The following is a 19,717-nucleotide window of genomic DNA, read 5'->3' as shown; positions in this document are numbered from 1 at the left end:
ACACTGCTTTATCTCTCGCTCTCGTCTCGTTCTCTCTCTCTCTCTCTCTCTTGTCTCTCCCTCTCTTGCTCTAACTCTTGCTCTATCCATCTCTCTCTCTCTCTCTCTCTCTCTCTCTCTCTCTCTCTCTCTCTCTCTCTCTCTCTCTCTCTCTCTCTCTCTCTCTCTCTCTCTCTCTCTCTCTCTCTCTCTCTCTCTCTCTTATTTATATATATTCATATGCTTAATATGTCGCCCTCCCTTATATCTTTATCTTGTCCTTTCTCCGCTGAAGGCGAACCTGATCCAGGCGGACATAGAGAGTGCCATGCTGGACGCCAAAGCGGGCAAAGTGAAGAAGAGGCCAGAGGCCTTGAAGTAAGGCTCACTTTCACTTTTCATCTTCATACCGTGAATAAATAATGAATAGTGATCCTGTAATCTGATTGGATGTTGACTCGCTCGCTCGCTCTCGCTCGCTCCCTCTCTCGTTCTCTCTCTCGTTCTCTCTCTCCCCCTCCTCCCATCCCTCCCCCCTCCAGGATGATTCTGAAGAGTGACGGGCTGATTCCGCCCCCTCCGGCTGCACCCGCCCCCGCCCCCCCCGACTCTGTCAATCAAATGGACGTGAAGAGCAGAGTGGCTGCCTGGTCGGCCTGGACCAATGAGCAGCAAGAGAGTGAGTGACTCCACCAGGCCCCTCCCCTTTTATCAGCATGGGAAGATTCAATGCATTTTCAGTAGTGCAATCCAAGTGGGATGGTGAAGAGAACAGTCACATGAGTCAGGACTCATCCAGCGTCTCCTCTGCTATTTCAGGCTCTGAAACCGATTTCAGACTTTCCCCCTCAAGTTTTATCTTCAGAGTCGTTGGCAGCCGTCACCGGTCACAAGCAACGGCTCCTGACCCCATCAAGCTTCTGTGACAATCGAATCTGTTCCCTCCTGTTTACGGACAGGGAACATGAATCTAACTTATAAAGGCTATTTAAATTGGGTCAATCGAGCTCAAAACTATCATCTACTAATCTGACCAGCAGCGGTTGAATTTGTGTTTTCTTTTGTCTATTTAAAAAATTATTTACCGCACACAAGTTGAACACAAGTAGAGAGAGATAAACGTTGAAGGAGTCGAACGGGGACGTTAAATATATCACAGCTTACTACGTAAACTACAAAACAGGGCTGTTGTGCAACACGTTTGTGTAACACGTTTGTGTAACATGTTGTGTAACACGTTTGTGTAACACGTTGTGTAACTCGTTTGTGTAACACGTTGTGTAACACGTTTGTGTAACACGTTTGTGTAACATGTTGTGTAACACGTTTGTGTAACATGTTGTGTAACACGTTTGTGTAACACGTTTGTGTAACATGTTGTGTAACACGTTTGTGTAACACGTTGTGTAACACGTTTGTGTAACACGTTTGTGTAACATGTTGTGTAACACGTTTGTGTAACACGTTGTGTAACACGTTTGTGTAACACGTTGTGTAACACGTTTGTGTAACACGTTTGTGTAACATGTTGTGTAACACGTTTGTGTAACATGTTGTGTAACACGTTTGTGTAACACGTTGTGTAACACGTTTGTGTAACACGTTGTGTAACACGTTTGTGTAACACGTTTGTGTAACACGTTGTGTAACTCGTTTGTGTAACACGTTTGTGTAACATGTTGTGTAACACGTTTGTGTAACACGTTGTGTAACACGTTGTGTAACTCGTTTGTGCGTTCAGTGCTGACGGACGACCAGGTGAGGCGCTACTCTGGCGAGGACGACCTTCCCGTGGGGATGACGGTGTTCCACGTGGACCGGGACGTGGTGAGCGCCCCGCGGTCTGCGCCGGCCTACACCCCAGACCTCCCACTCCTCCTGAACCCCAACCCTAACCCCAACCCTCCCTCAACCCCAACCCTAACCCTCCTTCAACCCTAACCCTCCTTCAACCCTAACCCTCCTTCAACCCTAACCCTCCCTCAACCCCAACCCCAACCCTAACCCCAACCCTCCCCCAACCCCAACCCTAACCCTCCCTCAACCCCAACCCTAACCCTTACCCTCCCTCAACCCCAACCCTAAACCTCCCTCAACCCCAACCCTAACCCTTACCCTCCCTCAACCCTAACCCTAACCCTAACCCTCCCTCAACCCTAACCCTCCCTCAACCCCAACCCTAACCCTTACCCTCCCTCAACCCCAACCCTAACCTCTCACTCCCCCTCAAACCTAACCCTAACCCTCCCTCAACCCTAACCCTAACCCATGTCCTCACCTTAGGGAACGGCCATCTTGTCTTCCCGATGAGGTGGCGGGAAAATATCTATATATTTTTTTTAATCGTTAAAAATTAAAAACTATATTTAAATTTATTTTCTTTACATAAAAGCTGAAACCTGTCAAATAAGCATTACAAACATTTTGTAAATTCAACATAATGGTTGTTATTCAGGTTTGTTGTCTGTTCTACGCCAACTCCATTTATGTATGTCTGCTTTCAGAAGCATCAGTTATTGTTGCTAAGGCTGCTAATGTATTGCTGCCTGGGTAGACTTTGATATTCCGAGGTTTAATCATTCTATAAAGTCACCTTGTCAGTCACGTTGCCTTGAGTCAATCATCTCTCCAAGTCAAACAGTGGATTAGCGGCCTGATAGGAAATGCTAATGATTGGTACATTTACAGATGGCGCTTACTTCACATTAAACCACATCCAAAAAAATCCACATTTTATTTTAATTTTTGCTATTGGTATGGTTAGTAAAAAAAAAAAAATTGAAACATTGCATCTGCTGGTCTGAAACCAACCAAACATATTTACTGGATTTTGTTGTAATTTATCTTTTTGTTTGACAGAAAATCCTGAACCACATCCTGGATGACATCGAGTACTTCGTCACCAAACTGCAGAAAGCCGCCGAGGCGTTTAACGAGCTCTCCAAGAGGAAGAAGAACAAGAAGGGCAAAAAGAAAAGTCCAGGAGGTCAGTTTCTGCTCCACATCTTCACCGTCCTCTTCCTCAGCAGTTGTGACAGTTCTGTGACTTATCCCTTATTCTCAATTATTTTATCATTTAAAATGATATGTCATATGATTTCGATTTTAATCAACAACCTTAATCCTAACTCTAATCTCGTGTTCATATTAAACCCTGCGATCCAATAAATTGTAGAGGCCTGCCCATAGAGTGTAAAAAAAAATAATAGTTCTGAGTCGATCATGTAGTTTGTCTTTCTTAATGTGATGTTCTGAATGTGTCCACCAGAGGGCGTCCTCACTCTACGCTCACGGCCCCCGACCGAGGAGGAGTTCGTTGACTGTTTCCAGAAGTTCAAACACGCGTTCAATCTGCTGGTAAGGGGGTCCGTGGGGAAAATGCTATGTATATAGCGTACTAACCTAGTGGTTTACAATTTTCAGTACATTTTAACATTTTCTCCCGGTCTACTTCCAATCCACAGGCAAAGTTGAGAGCCCACATCCAGAACCCCAGCTCCGCGGATCTGGTGCACTTCCTGTTCACGCCACTGAGGATGGTACGTCATCACGTTCTTATCGGCAGAACTATTGATTTTGTATTGATAAGGTAACATTTTTTGTTCTTTATCGTGCCCTGGGGAATTCTTACTGTGCAAATGTTTTAGTTTCCTTGTAAAAATTTTTTAGTTTCTATTCTTCTTTGTAAAATCCCAGAAGATATTCAGCCCTCATGGGATGATATTATGGATATTGTGGAGGCGTAGCCGCCAGCTCTGTAGCTTGAACCCAACAGGGCTCTTCAATTTCATCTTCCTTCTCTTCCTCCTCATCTTCCTCCTCCCCATACCCACAATCCTCCTTCCCCTCTTCGTCTTACTCCTCCTCCTGCTCCTCCTCCTCCTCCTCCTTCTTCTTCTCTTTCTCCTCCTCCTCCCTCTCCTCCTCCCTTTTTGTCCTCCTCCTCCTCTTCCTCCCTCATCCTCCTCCTCCCCCTCCTCCTCCTCCTTCCCTTCTTCGTCTTAATCCTCCTCCTGCTCCTCCTCCTCCTTCTCCTTTTCCTCCTCCTCCCTCTCCTCCCTTTTCGTCCTCCTCCTCCTCCCTCCTCCTCCTCCTCCTCCTCCTCCCTCTCCTCCCTTTTCGTCCTCCTCCTCCTCCTCCTCCTCCTCCTCCTCCTCCTCCTCCTCCCTCCCCCCCCCCCCCCTCCAGGTGGTGCAGTCCTCGGGGGGCGATCTGGCCCGCAGCGTGGTGGTTCCGCTCCACACCAGAGAGGCCATCGACTTCCTCCACGCCAACGGCACCGTGGACGAGAGGCACCTGTGGGTGACGCTGGGCGACGGTTGGACCAAGTGCAGGTGGGGCCCCCACCAGCACCCTCCAGGCCTGCACGATAAATCGTCATAAAATCGGGATCTCGGTTCACACCTCTGTGGATTGAATCTTTAAATTAATTCGATAGATATATATTAGAGCTGTCAAGCGATTAAAATATTTAATCGTGATTAATCGCATTAATGTCATCGTTAACTCTAATTAATCGCGATTAATCGCAAATTATTTTTCTATGCTAAATATCCCTTGATTTTTTTGTCCCATAATTCTTCTCATTTTAATTCTCTTATCAACATGGTGAAATGCATCGGCTTGCCTTGTGCAAATGATTTTTTATTGATAACAACATTGGCACATACACTGATCAAAACAGGACGATACAAAAAAAGAGCCTATAGTGCAATTAAACGACTGCTTTGAGCAAATGTCATTTGAACATAGCAGTCAGGCTACTGCTTCTTTGTTTTGAGCCAAAGGAAATTTATTTATTTTTTATTTTTTTTTTTGTATAAAATAATTGCGTTAATCGCGCGATAAAAAATTTAACGCCGTTAAATTTGGTTTGCGTTAACGCCGTTAATAACGCGTTTAACTGACAGCTCTAATATATATATATTTTTTTTTATTTTTTTTTTAAGCCTTAGTTTACAGGTGTGTAGAGTTGGTTCAGTAGTTATAAAAGGGCAGCAATTAAAGACAATCTGCTGCTATATGTACAAAATAAATCATTCAGTTTTTGATACTGCACTTTAATCAGTTATAAAGGGCCATATGAAGCCCAACGTGCTAGAGGGGCCAAAGAACTATTTTCGGTGCTGCCATTTTTTTGGGGGGTTATGGTTCACGTGTTCAATAAAAATGATATTTCGTGAGGAATAAGAGCGTGGCTGAGAATCGTGAGATCAATTCTAAGCTAAAGAATCGTGATTCATATTTTCCCCTGAATCGTGCTGGCCTACACCACATCCTCTCCTACCCTTCTCTCCTCTGCCTACGGGTCTTTGAGGATTTAGAAAAGCGCTATATAAGACTAGTGTATTATTGTTATATTAGTGATAATAATAGATATAAAAAAAGGCTTTGCTTTGAGAAACAGGAACAGGGTGTGGGAATCATCAGAGAGGTTGTGGGTTGGATCCCTTCATGACGTCTGACACTGTGTGTGTGTGTGTCTGTGTGTCTGTGTGTCTGACACTGTGTGTGTGTGTGTGTGTGTGTGTGTGTGTGTGTGTGTCTGTGTGTCTGACACTGTGTGTGTCTGTGTGTCTGACACTGTGTGTGTGTGTGTGTGTGTGTGTGTGTGTCTGTGTGTCTGACACTGTGTGTGTGTGTGTGTGTGTGTGTCTGTGTGTGTGTCTGACACTGTGTGTGTGTGTGTGTGTTCCTACCCCCAGGTTGGAGTGGCCCAAGGAGCAGTACTTCCCCCCCTGCCCCCTGCGGTTCCGCGACGGCTGGGAGCCCCCCGCGCTGCCCCCCCCCACCCCGGGGCCCCTGAGGCACGAGCATCAGGCCCCCGAGGGCCCGCTGGGCGACGCCCTGGGCCACGCCGAGGGCCACAGACACGAGGAGGGGGGCCTTCGCCACGCCCAGGAGGTGAGTGTGTGTTTGGACATCGGTCGCCGTGGGATACGGGTGCTGAAGCTGCCGTCGTCGACACCGTTATTCCCATCGGTCGCCGTGGGATACGGGTGCTGATGCTGCCGTCGTTCGTACCGTTATTCCCATTGGTCGCCGTGGGATACGGGTGCTGATGCTGCCGTCGTTCGTACCGTTATTCCCATTGGTCGCCGTTGGATACGGGTGCTGATGCTGCCGTCGTCGACACTGTTATTCCCATCGGTCGCCGTTGGATACGGGTGCTGATGCTGCCGTCGTTCGTACCGTTATTCCCATTGGTCGCCGTGGGATACGGGTGCTGATGCTGCCGTCGTTCGTACCGTTATTCCCATTGGTCGCCGTGGGATACGGGTGATGATGCTGCCGTCGTCGGTACCGTTATTCCCATCGGTCGCCGTGGGATACGGGTGCTGATGCTGCCGTCGTTCGTACTCCCATCGGTTGTTATCAGTCGACCCTGCGGCGGAACGGTAGTTTAGAGTGCTACCGATTTGAGTATGATTTCAGAGTGCAGCAGATTAGATTTAGTCCTTCTACAAGGAATAATAATAGCTATCTCAAAACCATGAAATTACATTTGAAGGCTTTATTGTTCTCTTGTCTGTTTAGATGAAAATAACATATTTCTTATATGATGGCAGATGGTATTAAACATTAATGCATGGTTAGGGTTAGCAGAGTGTCACATGCCCTTTAGTGTTGAGGACAACATGAGACTCAACATATGCGAACAACAAATACATATATTCCCCTTCAGCTAGAAGTGAACAATAAACCAAACAAACGTGCACAAAGAAGAAACCCATTCAGTTGAAATGTCTTCAACGACGCATCCGCACTCTCACCGTGCTGTACAACCACGAGCATTTTAAAAGTCTTATTCCAGTTAGTTTCTGTTTTCCCGGTTGGCTGTAATAAAACCCACGTGTGCCTTTCTGTTCCCCCCCCTTCTCCCCCCAGTCGTCGATGATGCCAGGCGTCCCGTCGGGCGACAGGTACAGTCTGGCCAGCGCCTCGTGCGACCGTTCTCAGCCACTGGACCAGGACATGGCCCTGGCCGCCTTCCAGCAGGCCGTCAGCCGTCACGTCGATCGGTAACCCCTGACCTCTGCCCCCCCCGCCACCACCACCTCTGGGGGCAGAGGGGACACCGAGCCCTGGAGAACTGTCCCTGGTCGCTTGTGTTCTAAACCTCGCCGATCGTTCTCTCTCACGCCCCTTTCAGAGCGCGACTGATTCGAGGCAAACTCATTTACATTTCAGGGATTTTGCATGACATGAACATGTTTGTAATTATGCTCGCATTCACACACCGACGGCGGCGTCAGCCACGCAGGGCGACAGCCGGCTCGTCAGGAGCAGTCAGGGTGAGGCGCCTCGCTCAGGGACACCTAGACGCTCAGCTAGGGGGAGCCGGGGATTGAACTAGCAACCTTCAGCTACTAGTCAGCCTGCTCTACATCCGGAGCTGCTGCCGCCCTCGTCTCGTGTTTCTGACTATTACTACTCTCTTGGGTGGGGGTTTGTCTCTTGTGCATTTCCCTTCATTGATGTCGGGCTCTTCTGTTAGACTGCTGATGTCTTGGTGTGTTTTTCTATTCTGTGGCACGTCTTTTATTAATTTTTTTTGCGCTGCGCACTAATCGCTTCGTTCTGCTTGCGCTGTCGCTTCCGCGGATAATTCCTCCGTCTGTGTTCGCTGACTTCTTTCTTCCCTTTCTGTCGCACGAATTCCAGCAGGAAAAAAACAGACTTTGCTCCACTTTCATTCACTCTGAACTAAACCAGGGACATTTCTCCACGCTTTCCATGATTGGCAAATTCCCTTTTTATTTAGTACTAGTTCATTCCTGTATAACCTCACCGTCCAAACCCCATGTACCTATTCAAGTCCATGCTTCAGAGCCATTATAGTATTATTAGAAGAATATGTTGTTGTATCTGTTTATGATAATATGTTTTGCATTATAAATTAATGACTTGTACGTGTTACCAGTAGTCTGATAAAGCTCAGGGTTGGCTTGTGATCTCGGAAATGTTTTTCCTCACCTCCTCCAGCATCGGCCAGCCAAAAATCTTTGCCAAATCTAAATATGACTTTGTGGCAAGAAACAACACGGAGCTTTCTGTGCTGAAGGACGAGGTCGTGGAGGTATGATGGTTTATTTTTATTACTTTCTCTGAGCTAAGCAGCCTTTTATGGTCCCTTAATTAAAATGATCACTCCTACCGATAGCTGCTAGCTTTGTAGCGAGTGGCGACTTTGGTATTCTACGTATAACGTAACATTGCTATTTTGTTTTGCTTTACTACGCAGTTGTCGTTTGCCTTGTCCGAAGAATTTCACTGCCTAGTATGACCCTGTGTTGCACTGTAAATTTGACAAATAAAACACTTGTAACGTTTAAAGTGAACCCTAGGAGCTGTAACTGAGAAAAAGCCCTACTGAAGGCTGTCGGTGAACGCCTCACCCTCTTAACCGAAAACGACACATTAAGAATCCCCAAATGTGTGTTCCTGAGGTTCTGGACGACAAGAAGCAGTGGTGGAAGGTACGCAACGGCTGTGGGGCCGCGGGCTACGTGCCAAACAACATCCTTGAGACCACCAGGGCGGTGGACATCAACGGCAGAGGAGAGCCCATCTACAGCCACACTATACAGGTAGAGTGAAGCCCCGCCCCCATACTATACAGGTAGAGTGAAGCCCCGCCCCCATACTATACAGGTAGAGTGAAGCCCCGCCCCCATCTACAGCCACACTATACAGGTAGAGTGAAGCCCCTCCCCCATCTACAGCCACACTATACAGGTAGAGTGAAGCTCCGCCCCCATCTACAGCCATACTATACAGGTAGAGTGAAGCCCCGCCCCATCTACAGCCACACTGTACAGGTAGAGTGAAGCTCCGCCCCCATCTACAGCCATACTATACAGGTAGAGTGAAGCCCCGCCCCCATCTACAGCCACACTATGCAGGTAGGGTGAAGCCCCGCCCCCATCTACAGCCATACCATACAGGTAGAGTGAAGCCCCGCCCCATCTACAGCCACACTATACAGGTAGAGTGATGCCCCGCCCCCATCTACAGCCACACTATACAGGTAGAGTGAAGCCCCGCCCCATCTACAGCCATACTATACAGGTACAGTGAAGCTCCGCCCCCATCTACAGCCACACTATACAGGTAGAGTGATGCCCCGCCCCCATACTATACAGGTAGAGTTTTGGATTGAAAACATAAAAGGAACAAATAAAAAAAATCATCCACTTTTCAGCATCCCAATATCTTATTGTAATCCATAACCTTTTCATTTGAGTGCACACACCCTCTCTAACGCCTCCATTTACCCAGCCAGCCCTACATGACTCATCATTCCAACATTCATGGTGTTCCGACGTTTCATGATTCCTCTGCCCTGTGTTCATCTTCCTCTGCGTGACATTGAAGCTTATGATGCCAAAGAAGGAGTTTGAGTTGTTTAAGGTAGGGCGAGTTGCACCGCACCTCTGTGTGAACCGCTCCTCCCTCTAGTGTGGCTTCTCCTCTCCAGATGACTCCCCACGCTGAGCCTCCTCTTCTGTGTGGTTTGCTGTGCTGCTCCTCCACCTACTCTTCGTAGGATTAGACCCTTTTAGGCTCAGTTTGCTGTTAGCATCCCCTTGTTAAAGGTCCCATATTATACCACCAGGTGTGAGTGGGATTAGCCGTTACAAGCCATTTGGAAATTTTGCCTCTTCTGACTCGCAAGTGGGCGTGACGGATAGATGAGCAAGGTTTGCTACAGTCCACTGGGTAGGCTGGTAGATTGATCTATCCAGCGCACATCTAGGTGGACACGCCCACTTGTGATGTCAGAAGAGGCAGATTTTCAAAATGTCTTGTAGCGGCTAATCCCACTCACACCCGGGGGGATAATATGGGGGCTTTAAGACCCATTACCAATAACGGCGTTTGATGGATGATGGACGGTGGTGTTAGGCTGGACGTAGACACACCGACGCTGTTTAGTTTCCTTCATAGTCCGCCGTGCCTCGGTGACCAAAGTGAACTGAACCCAACCCTCGATTGTTGCCATGTTTGTAATCTTCTCCCTTCTCGCCACCCCCCCCCCCCCCCCCCCCCCCCCCCCCCGGACGCCAGCAATTACTGGGCGAGCTGAACGAGGTAAACAAGCCACGCCTCCTCTTCCCAACACCGCTCAGATCTCAGGAGGGGGGGGGGGGGGGGGTTTAAGAGGGTAGCGAGCGCACCGGGTGTGGGATGACGGCCCAGTGATGGTCTGCAGATTGAGCCACTTCAGAGACGTTGTTTTGGCCCTTCAGAAAGCAGCTGCAGTAGCACGCCTTTCACCAGAGGAGGCGCTGTGACTGAGGTTAATCTGGGTTGTCCTCTAAAGGGAGGTCGTTCCGAAGGGGAACTTGCGTACTATTCACTCGACTGCAGGGCCTTTAGCGGCCTTTACACCAGGGGCCTGACAGTGGCATCAGGGCTGGAATCCTGCAGCTTAGAGGCAGCTGGGGCGGAGTTGAACTGGGAACAAATCCCAGGAGTACCTTTTGATTCGAACCCCCCCTAACCACTCCACCCCTCATGTGAACCATGTGACCCCCCCCCCCCCCCCCCCCCCCCCCCTTGCCTCCGCAGAAGCAGACCACCAAGGGAGACCTCGGCCCGGCCAAACCGGGCGGGGCGATGCCCATGCCGCCGGCCCCCGCTCCCCCTCCCCCAGCATCGGCCCCGGCCCCCTACCGGCTGCCCACGCCCCCCCTGCCCCCGCCGACTGAGCCCCCCAGGCCGGAGACTTCCGCCTCGACCACCGCCACCAACGGCGGCGGCGGCGGCGTGCGTGAGGTGGGCCAGCAGGACAGCGACACCGGGAGCGTCGCCATGAGGGAACGCCAGCGCCACCCGCCGGCCAGCCGTGAGTCCCCCCCCGCTGGGTCGCCAGAGAGGTGTTAGTTCACCGCCCTACCCTAACCTAGCCCACCATTGTCCTACCGTGTCCTTCTGGGATCGTTTGATGTGTTTCATAAATCGATTTATTTATAGATAATATAGATTTGTTTATAGAGTTTATCTAGATTTATTGGATGTCAGCCTCACATTTGGTGGCTGCCTGTGGTTGGCTGTTGTGAATGTGATGAATGTAAGAATGACAAGATGCTCCTATTGGTTAGAACCAATCAGACACTGAACCAATCAGACACTGAACCAATCAGACACTGAACCAACAAGAACCAATCAGACACTGAACCAATCAGACACTGAACCAATCAGACACTGAACCAATCAGACACTGAACCAACAAGAACCAATCAGACACTGAACCAACAAGAACCAATCAGACACTGAACCAATCAGACACTGAACCAACAAGAACCAATCAGACACTGAACCAATCAGACACTGAACCAACAAGAACCAATCAGACACTGAACCAATCAGACACTGAACCAATCAGAAAATGAACCAATCAGACACTAAACAAATCAGACACTGAACCAATCAGAACCAATCAGACACTGAACCAATCAGACACTGAACCAACAAGAACCAATCAGACACTGAACCAATCAGACACTGAACCAATCAGACACTGAACCAATCAGACACTGAACCAATCAGACACTGAACCAATCAGACACTGAACTAATCAGACACTGAACCAACAAGAACCAAGACACTACCACTGTCTACCCAACGGGAGCATCTTTACCATCCGACTAAACGAATGAAAACCTCAAACACAACGTTTCCTTTGCGTTGATCCTAACAAATTTGTTTATAGAGTTTATCTAGATTTATTGGATGTCAGCCTCACATTTGGTGGCTGCCTGTGGTTGGCTGTTGTGAATGTGATGAATGTAAGAATGACAAGATGCTCCTATTGGTTAGAACCAATCAGACACTGAACAAATCAGACACTGAACCAATCAGACACTGAACCAATCAGACACTGAACCAACAAGAACCAATCAGACACTGAACCAATCAGACACTGAACCAATCAGACACTGAACCAACAAGAACCAATCAGACACTGAACCAACAAGAACCAATCAGACACTGAACCAACAAGAACCAATCAGACACTGAACCAACAAGAACCAATCAGACACTGAACCAATCAGACACTGAACCAATCAGACACTGAACCAATCAGACACTACCACCGTCTACCCAACGGGAGCATCTTTACCATCCGACTAAACGAATGAAAACCTCAAACACAACGTTTCCTTTGCATTGATCCTAACAAACGGCCAATCACGCGCCCTGACCCCTAACAAACGGCCAATCACGCGCCTCGACCCCGCAGGCAGGAAATCCAACATGGAGGAGGTGCAGGACGAGCTGATGCACCGGCTGACGCTCGGCCGCAGCACCCAGAAGAAGTTCCCGCCGCCGGCCCGCGGCGCCACCGGGAACGCCGTCAACATCACGTACGACTCGGCGCCCGACGAGGTCCGGGCCTGGCTGGAGCTCAAGGGGTTCAGCACCGTGTAAGTTCAGCTGCTAGGAGAGAGGAGGCTAGGAGAGAGGAGGCTAGGAGAGGAGGCTAGGAGAGGAAGAGAGGAGGCTAGGAGAGGAGGCTAGGAGAGGAAGAGAGGAGGCTAGGGAGGTAGAGAGGAGGCTAGGGAGCTAGTGAGGAGGCTATGGAGGAGGCTAGGAGGCTAGGGAGGGAGTAGAGTGGAGGCTAGGGAGGACGTTTCCATCACCAATCCTTGATTCTTCTTCTCTTGCTAAAACGCTGCTTATTTTATTCATTTTATTTTAATTAGTTTTTCTAGTGCATCATGAGATGTTGTAATGCTATTAATCCCCATCGTTTTATATTTATCTTCGTTCTATTTAATTATAGTGTTAGGGTCAGGGTTAGACCTGGGTTTCTTATTGTGACCATCCACACTGTTGTCAACCTCCACACGACAATAACGAAAGTGAAAGTGAAAGTGATCTCTGGCTCCTCCCCCTTTCAGGACCATCAACAGCCTGGGCGTGCTGACCGGGGCGCAGCTCTTCTCCCTGAACAAGGAGGAGCTGAAGACGGTGTGTCCGGACGACGGGGGCCGCGTCTTCAGCCAGGTGACGGTGCAGAAGGCCGCCCTCGAGGTGGGTCCCTAAACGGCACCGGGGGGGGGGGGGGGGGGGGGGGGGGGGGGCAGGGGTCCGGGTCCCTGAACGGACCCGATGACCAACGGGGTCATCATAGACGTACTGTGATTGTTGTCGTTGATTCGTTGTTGTGTTACTTGTGCTGTAATCGTCGGACCATGGATTGTGATATATATTCACTTTTAACTTGTTCGTTTTGTTTTACGACAGATTTTCTTCTTCAGACAGATTACTTTCATTTCTACCTTTTTTTTATTTCATCTGCTATTTCCCCGACTGATATTTTCTCCCCGGGTACCTTAGTGTAAAGCTGTTGCATGCTCTTTACGAACGCTGCAAACGGCGGTAGTTGTTGATTGGCGTAACGGCCGGTGGGGCGACTGCGGTGTCGTGTTGCCGTGCCAACCCCCAACTCTGGCAAGGTCTGGTGTGTGGTGTCTATCTCCCACTGCAGGTTTTCTTCTGACCCTTCCTCGATCTTCCGAATCTCTAACCACAAATTCATTAAAGGTATTGAAAGAAGCGTGTATGAAAGTTTGGATGAGCTACGGGCTAGCAAACCAGTTAGCCAGTTAGCCGGAGAACTTTTTGAAGAGATACTTTTTTTTTCTTCGCTAGCCCTTTTGAGGCTAACGTGGCCCGAATCTAGTCTACAATAAGAGACTGCCACGCTCACTGCAAAGTATCTTTCAAAATGGTTTCCTAGTCTGGCTAACTGGTTGACAGCCCCGAAACCCCATCTTAAGTATATCAGCAGTACATTAGCATTAGCATGTACGTTAGCCCCTGTACACAGCCCCACCCCCTCCCCCCGTCCTCAGAACACCTGTTCCCAGAATGCAACAGTTCGCCTCATACTCATCTATCCCAGTCCCTACCCCAGTACAGAACCCCACCCTGTAGACGTAGAATATACTAGATGCTCTGCCTGGCTAAGCTGAGCTTGGAGACGGAGGGAAAAGCAACTCCACCTCGTTCGTCTGTCTGTCTGAGCTACGTTGTACCTGTCTCTCATTTACCAAACCGCTGTCACCGTAGAAACATCCATCCAAACAGGCATGGCGGGATTGTCCCATCAGGAAAAAAAAGCAGGGACGAATCATGTGTTTTTTTCTGTATTTATTTATACATGTTCACACGACGCATCTCATATGGACTACTGATTTAAATTGTAGTTCCAATATGGGTAACAAAACTACAACAACAAGTCAAGCCACATTCACTGAGCAGACTTACCACACTTACCTGCTACACCACGACCCATATGGTGCGGATGGCTAGGAGGGCGAAGGCGCTTTGCTACGTGGCTTGACCCTGCGTCAGCAGTCCTGAAAGACCAAAGGGATTATCTCATGTGGAGGCTGCTGGAGGCCTGTTCAGCCTCTGTGAGCTGGCTCAGCCTCTGAGCTGGCTCAGCCTCTGAGGCCTGTTCAGCCTCTGTGAGCTGGCTCAGCCTCTGTGAGACTGTTCAGTCCCCGAGACGCTCCTCTGAGATTTCCCCAGCTTTACACACACCTGCTCTCCCTCTGATCTGAGTCCTCTCCCTCTCTCGGTCTCATGCTCTGCCCTCCATCTCTGCCCTCTCTTTATTTTTAGATTGAATTCTCGTTTGACTAACTTTCTGTTATTGTTCCCTCTCCCTGACCCTCTCTGTCTCTGTCTCTGTCTCTGTGTCTCTCTCTGTCTGTCTCTGTCTCTGTCTCTGTCTCTCTGTCTCTCTCTCTCTCTGTCTCTGTCTCTGTCTCTGTCTCTCTCTGTCTCTCTGTCTCTCTGTCTCTCTGTCTCTCTCTCTGTCTCTCTCTCTGTCTCTCTCTCTGTCTCTCTCTCTGTCTCTCCCTGTCTCTGTCTCTCTCTCTCTCTCTCTCTCTCTCTCTCTCTCTCTCTCTCTCTCTCTCTGTCTCTCTGTCTCTCTGTCTCCCTGTCTCTCTCTCTCTCTCCCTGTCTCTCTCTCTCTCCAGAGGAGCTCAGGCTCTGAGCTTCAGGAGATCATGAGGAGGAGGCAGGAGAAGCTGGCGGCCAACACCAGTGACTCGGGGGTGGAGTCATTTGACGAGGGCACCGCCCACTGAGAGCCCACCTGGGGGGGGGGGGGGGGGGGGGGGGGGGGTCGTCACCATGACGACAGAGAATATTTATTTAAAAAAAATAAACGGCTAATCCTCCTGAAACAGAACGGACGTGCGGGAAGGGTGGGGCGGGGTTAGCGGGAGAAAGCGATCGCCATGCCAACCGTCCGCTCACCGTCTTGTCGTTCCCAGGCCGCCGCCGACCGCGAGGAGTTTGTGGCGATAATTCGTCGCCGGCACGAACTTCTGGGCTCTCCGCCATGAGGCCGAACCCGTCGCCCAACGGCCGACGTTTCCGAACTCTGAATACGAACTGCGTCCCTCGTGGACAGCGAGCACACACACACACACACACACACACACACACACACACACACACACACACACACACACACACACACACACACACACACACACACACACACACACACACACACACACACACACACACACACACACACACACACACACACACACACACAGCAGGAGGGAGGGAGGGTTCGGAAGCGCCTGAACGTGGCGTAAGGAAACCTTTGGAGTCGGACGGTACTTTGGGTTCCTCTGAGGTTCTCTCTCGTTATCGAAGGGGTTCCGGAACAACGTTTGTGTTCTGCAGAGACTGCAACGAGGCCATGGGACAAAAGTAGTCTGTTGAACTCTAGTTAAACCCTCCTCAGTGTTGTCATCAAACCCAGGGGGCGGCGCCTAACACAGGTTTTGCAATTCATGTTTCGGATTGGCTCACAGTGCTGTCAGGTGATGATATTTGCTGAGTGACAGTTTCACCTGATGGCGATTCCTCTGTTTAGTTCCACAGTTTATATATATATATATATATATATATATATATATAAAAACAATTGTAAGAATGAAAAAGTAGACACTGATGGTTGATTGGTAAATATATTTGTATATATTTTCATATTTGATAATTTATATAATTCTTCCATAATTTATGTCGATAAGAATAAGTGAATCTAAATAAAAGTGATGCAAATGCTAAGTAGTTAGTTATGATTATAACTTTCCATGAATGTAGTAACAATAAGTATCGTTTAGATTATTTGTCTTAACTCAATATTGACTATTAAAAAGGTGTCAGTTTGGAATGTAATGGATGGTCTCATACAACACAAGGTTGAACTGATTAGATTGCCATGTATGTACTTCTGAGCTGTATCTAAAAAAATGATCTGTATGTATTATATATGCTGCTGCATTTAGGGAAGATGCTTTTAGCGTAAACTCGATTCCAAGCCTTCTGTTCAAGCACACAAATATACACACAGACACACTCACAGGGCTTACGTTTTCTTATTTTTATCTTCCCACGGATGTTTTGCTAAAATCAGCAGTTTGCAGCAAACTGCACATTGTTCATTTTACATTCATTTAACAGCGAAAGTATCCAAGTAACATGGGACTATCGCGAATATCAGGTACATTCTCGGCATCAAAACAAATGCGCTGACCCAACACGATGTGTAGGGGATTACACACAGTGGAGATTGTGTTCGACTTTCTACACTTTCTTTTTTTATTTCAAAATGTCATTGTCCCACAGCTGTTATCGCATCTCGTTGCGACTGTAGTCCTTGTGACTGTACACGTTTCACGGGTTGTTTCGTTCCAAACGTACACGGAATACAGCAACGTAAAACCCTGATTGTCTTTGTACATTCACAGCTTTTTTTTTACACGAGCAAAGACTGCCCAGCCGAGAGAAAGGATGTCGCTATTCCACTTTAAACACTTGCATGAAAGGACCTAGTGTGGAAAGTGGAGGCTTAAACAAAGAGACTGACCAACAAATGTAATTTGAAATGCTGAATGTTGCCCACTCGCTTGTAGGCTCTCTTACAGCCGTTCTGTCCTGGTCAAGTCAGAAGTGTTAAGGGATCGTCTTACTCCCATCGTCTGTAGTAAGACGATGGGAGGATGAATTAGTAGAAAGTCTACACTCCCATGACGGACTGTTGTATGAAGCTCATGAATAGTGGTCTCCCGAATGTATGGCCAATCGCTATAGCTGCTATAAAGGTGTAACGTTTTGTAGGAGTTACTTTATAGATCATTGTCCTTTGATACTCAAATGGTATCTTCTCGGTGTCAATCAAAGAAATTATTTATTGAAATGAATAAATAAGGTAGTGCACTGTAAAATCGCAATTGTATGTGTATAGTTTTCATGGTGCCTTTTTTCATAAAAATCTGCAATTTCTGCAATAAATGCAACAGAAAAAACCTGGATCCAGTTCACGTTCCTTGACCCTACAAGCAGTGGCGGTTCTACGCCCAGTTACGCCCCGGGCAAGACTATCTTCAGGGGGGGGGGGGGGGGGGGGGGGGGTTGTATCGTGAACCTACGAGAAGGGTCCAGCTGCAGGCTTGGGCGTTTCTGTCATGACACAGGAACGCCCTTTAGGCGTTCCTGGTAGCGTTTCATCGACCAATCACGAGGAGTTTCGAAAGGCATACTGGGTTTCGCAAGGCATGCTGCGAAGCACAGTCGCAAGGCATACTATGCTTTCCTTCCTTAATTGCAATTTTACCTCTCTCATTAGATTTAGCAATCATGGAGCCCCCACTTGGCTAACGTTAGTTCTATGCTACCTGTACTTGAAACTGCTGTTTGAGAAAATCTAACTAGCGTATGTTTCGGATGTTGACAGCCGTGCAAAGAAGAAGGGGTTCGGTGTTGACGGTGAAAGTTAGGGCGGTTTATAGCAGAGTTTCCGTTTTCGGTTAATACTGGTCAATGACCGGAAAAAAATTAGGAGGACCGACAATTCTAAATGTCCCAGGTCAGAAAGACCAGTGGCGACTTGTCATTAGGGGCTTACGGAAGAGGATTAGGGCCACACATGTAAAAAAAAATTAAGTTCTGACTTTATTCTCAGAATTCTGAGAAAAAAGTCAGAATTCTGACTTTAATCTCAGAATTCTGAGAATAAAGTCAGAATTCTGACATTAATCTCAGAATTCCGAGAAAAAAAGTCCGAATTCTGAGATTAATGTCAGAATTCTGACTTTTTTTCTCAGAATTCTGAGATTAAAGTCAGAATTCTGACATTAATCTCAGAATTCTGAGAAAAAAGTCAGAATTCTGACATTAATCTCAGAATTCTGAGAAAAAAGTCAGAATTCTGACTTTAAAGTCAGAACTACGGGTATCTGTAAGGACCAACCTCCGTGGGAGAGACACTTTGCTTTATGCAGTAGGAGGAAACCTATGGAAAGACAAGAAGGCCACAATCCGGCCCTAGAATGGCGCGGTAAAAGTGCAAAACCTGTGCGGTTTGGCAAGAATTCCGTACGGTTTTGAATGACTAATAGCCGCGGCTATTAGTCATTCACTCCGGCTATTAGTTATTAACTCCGGCTATTAGTTATTCACTCCGGCTATTAGGTATGCAGAACGAGCCCTCCCTCTTCTTAGCTTGACCACTAAGTTTGAAGGCTGTCTAACCAATCAGTGAAGAGAAATACCAGACTAAAGTAACGCATTGTCGAGACTAGAGCTGCAGTGCCTCCATGTTTCGCCGTAACATAAAGCTGTGTTGTCTTTACTAGTTTCACTACAATGTAATGACCACCATTAGCTAGTGGAAAATACATTTGTGTCTAGTACACTGATATATTTGTATATGTTAGGCTATATATTGAGATGGCAGTGTTCGAAATACCCGTCAATATTCGGGGATGCCCTCATCCCCAGATTGTTCTCGATATGCAGTAGCCAGCTAGGCCATAACATTACAATATTTCATGGATGCAAGCAAGCCAAGACAATAAATCTATATCTATAGCCTACATGACAACACACACACAGACACACACACACACACACACGTTAAACACACTGGTATAGCAATAGGAGCCTGCATTGGCTAAAGTTGTTGGGATGCACGTTATTTTATAACAGGGAGGGGCAAAGTTGTGCATTACAATGCAAACACGACAATAATTGGCACAGTTCTTGCGCACTCAGAAGAACATGAACTGAATAAATGCCAGGTATATAGCATATCGGAGACAGGCACACAATCAGTGCATTTGCAAATAAGAGCCTGCAGTATGACCGTTCTTGTGACATTATTTAACCATCCATCTACAGCTAATACGATCAGACAGATACATCATTGATCACATATAAGCCAACAACAAGCCCAACATCGCCACGGCAGGTGCGCTCTCTCTCGCACATTCACACAATCACTCCAACTTCTCCAACTCCAAGGCAAAGCTGTTTCACTAAGACCACAAACAACCACAACTAACCAGCCTACATATCCACAACAATGCACAACAATCAGTTCTATACACAGGGATTAAAGTGAAAAAAAATCTTCTGACTGAAATTTTATTCGCGCTACACCCAAGTCACGTGCAGTGTGTGAAACATGTTCCAGGTTAGGTTACTTGACACCTGCTTAAGAAATACAAATGTATAAGACGTCAGCACCAAATGCAGCCATCACGTTTAAATGCTCGACCAATACTGTTTTACAGGAGGAGGATTTTAAACAGCTGTTCTTTTGCATCTATTGCAATTTTTTTGTTGTCTTTTCAAATGGACTCTAAGATTTTTTTTTTTGCAAAGCTTGTCTCATATTTTACTCTCT

At 47.7% G+C, this 19,717-nt stretch overlaps 1 protein-coding gene across 11 annotated transcripts in view; it reads left to right on the top strand.

Annotated features, from left to right (window-relative positions):
• eps8a (EGFR pathway substrate 8a, signaling adaptor) overlaps nucleotides 1-17,342 on the top strand; it is a 40,775-nt gene extending 23,433 nt beyond the window's left edge. For 6 of the 11 annotated variants that reach the window (XM_030353143.1, XM_030353146.1, XM_030353144.1 and 3 more), the window contains 17 exons: nucleotides 275-357; nucleotides 522-658; nucleotides 1,721-1,806; nucleotides 2,839-2,965; nucleotides 3,248-3,336; nucleotides 3,444-3,518; nucleotides 4,168-4,313; nucleotides 5,685-5,883; nucleotides 6,868-7,001; nucleotides 7,966-8,059; nucleotides 8,430-8,570; nucleotides 9,358-9,393; nucleotides 10,051-10,074; nucleotides 10,555-10,831; nucleotides 12,230-12,413; nucleotides 12,891-13,023; nucleotides 14,985-17,342. In XM_030353143.1, coding sequence (XP_030209003.1) covers nucleotides 275-357; nucleotides 522-658; nucleotides 1,721-1,806; nucleotides 2,839-2,965; nucleotides 3,248-3,336; nucleotides 3,444-3,518; nucleotides 4,168-4,313; nucleotides 5,685-5,883; nucleotides 6,868-7,001; nucleotides 7,966-8,059; nucleotides 8,430-8,570; nucleotides 9,358-9,393; nucleotides 10,051-10,074; nucleotides 10,555-10,831; nucleotides 12,230-12,413; nucleotides 12,891-13,023; nucleotides 14,985-15,095 — 2,076 coding nt within the window. In that variant the 3' untranslated portion in view covers nucleotides 15,096-17,342. Of the gene's footprint in view, nucleotides 1-274; nucleotides 358-521; nucleotides 659-1,720; nucleotides 1,807-2,838; nucleotides 2,966-3,247; nucleotides 3,337-3,443; nucleotides 3,519-4,167; nucleotides 4,314-5,684; nucleotides 5,884-6,867; nucleotides 7,002-7,965; nucleotides 8,060-8,429; nucleotides 8,571-9,357; nucleotides 9,394-10,050; nucleotides 10,075-10,554; nucleotides 10,832-12,229; nucleotides 12,414-12,890; nucleotides 13,024-13,480; nucleotides 13,537-14,984 lie in introns of all 11 variants that reach the window. The other 5 variants (XM_030353141.1, XM_030353139.1, XM_030353136.1 and 2 more) reach the window with 5 other exon arrangements.
• Nucleotides 17,343-19,717: the final 2,375 nt, after the last annotated feature.

Source organism: Gadus morhua, chromosome 4 (genome assembly GCF_902167405.1).
Source record: "Gadus morhua chromosome 4, gadMor3.0, whole genome shotgun sequence".
NCBI classification, from domain to species: domain Eukaryota; kingdom Metazoa; phylum Chordata; class Actinopteri; order Gadiformes; family Gadidae; genus Gadus; species Gadus morhua.
This window is presented reverse-complemented; position numbering and strand designations above follow the sequence as displayed.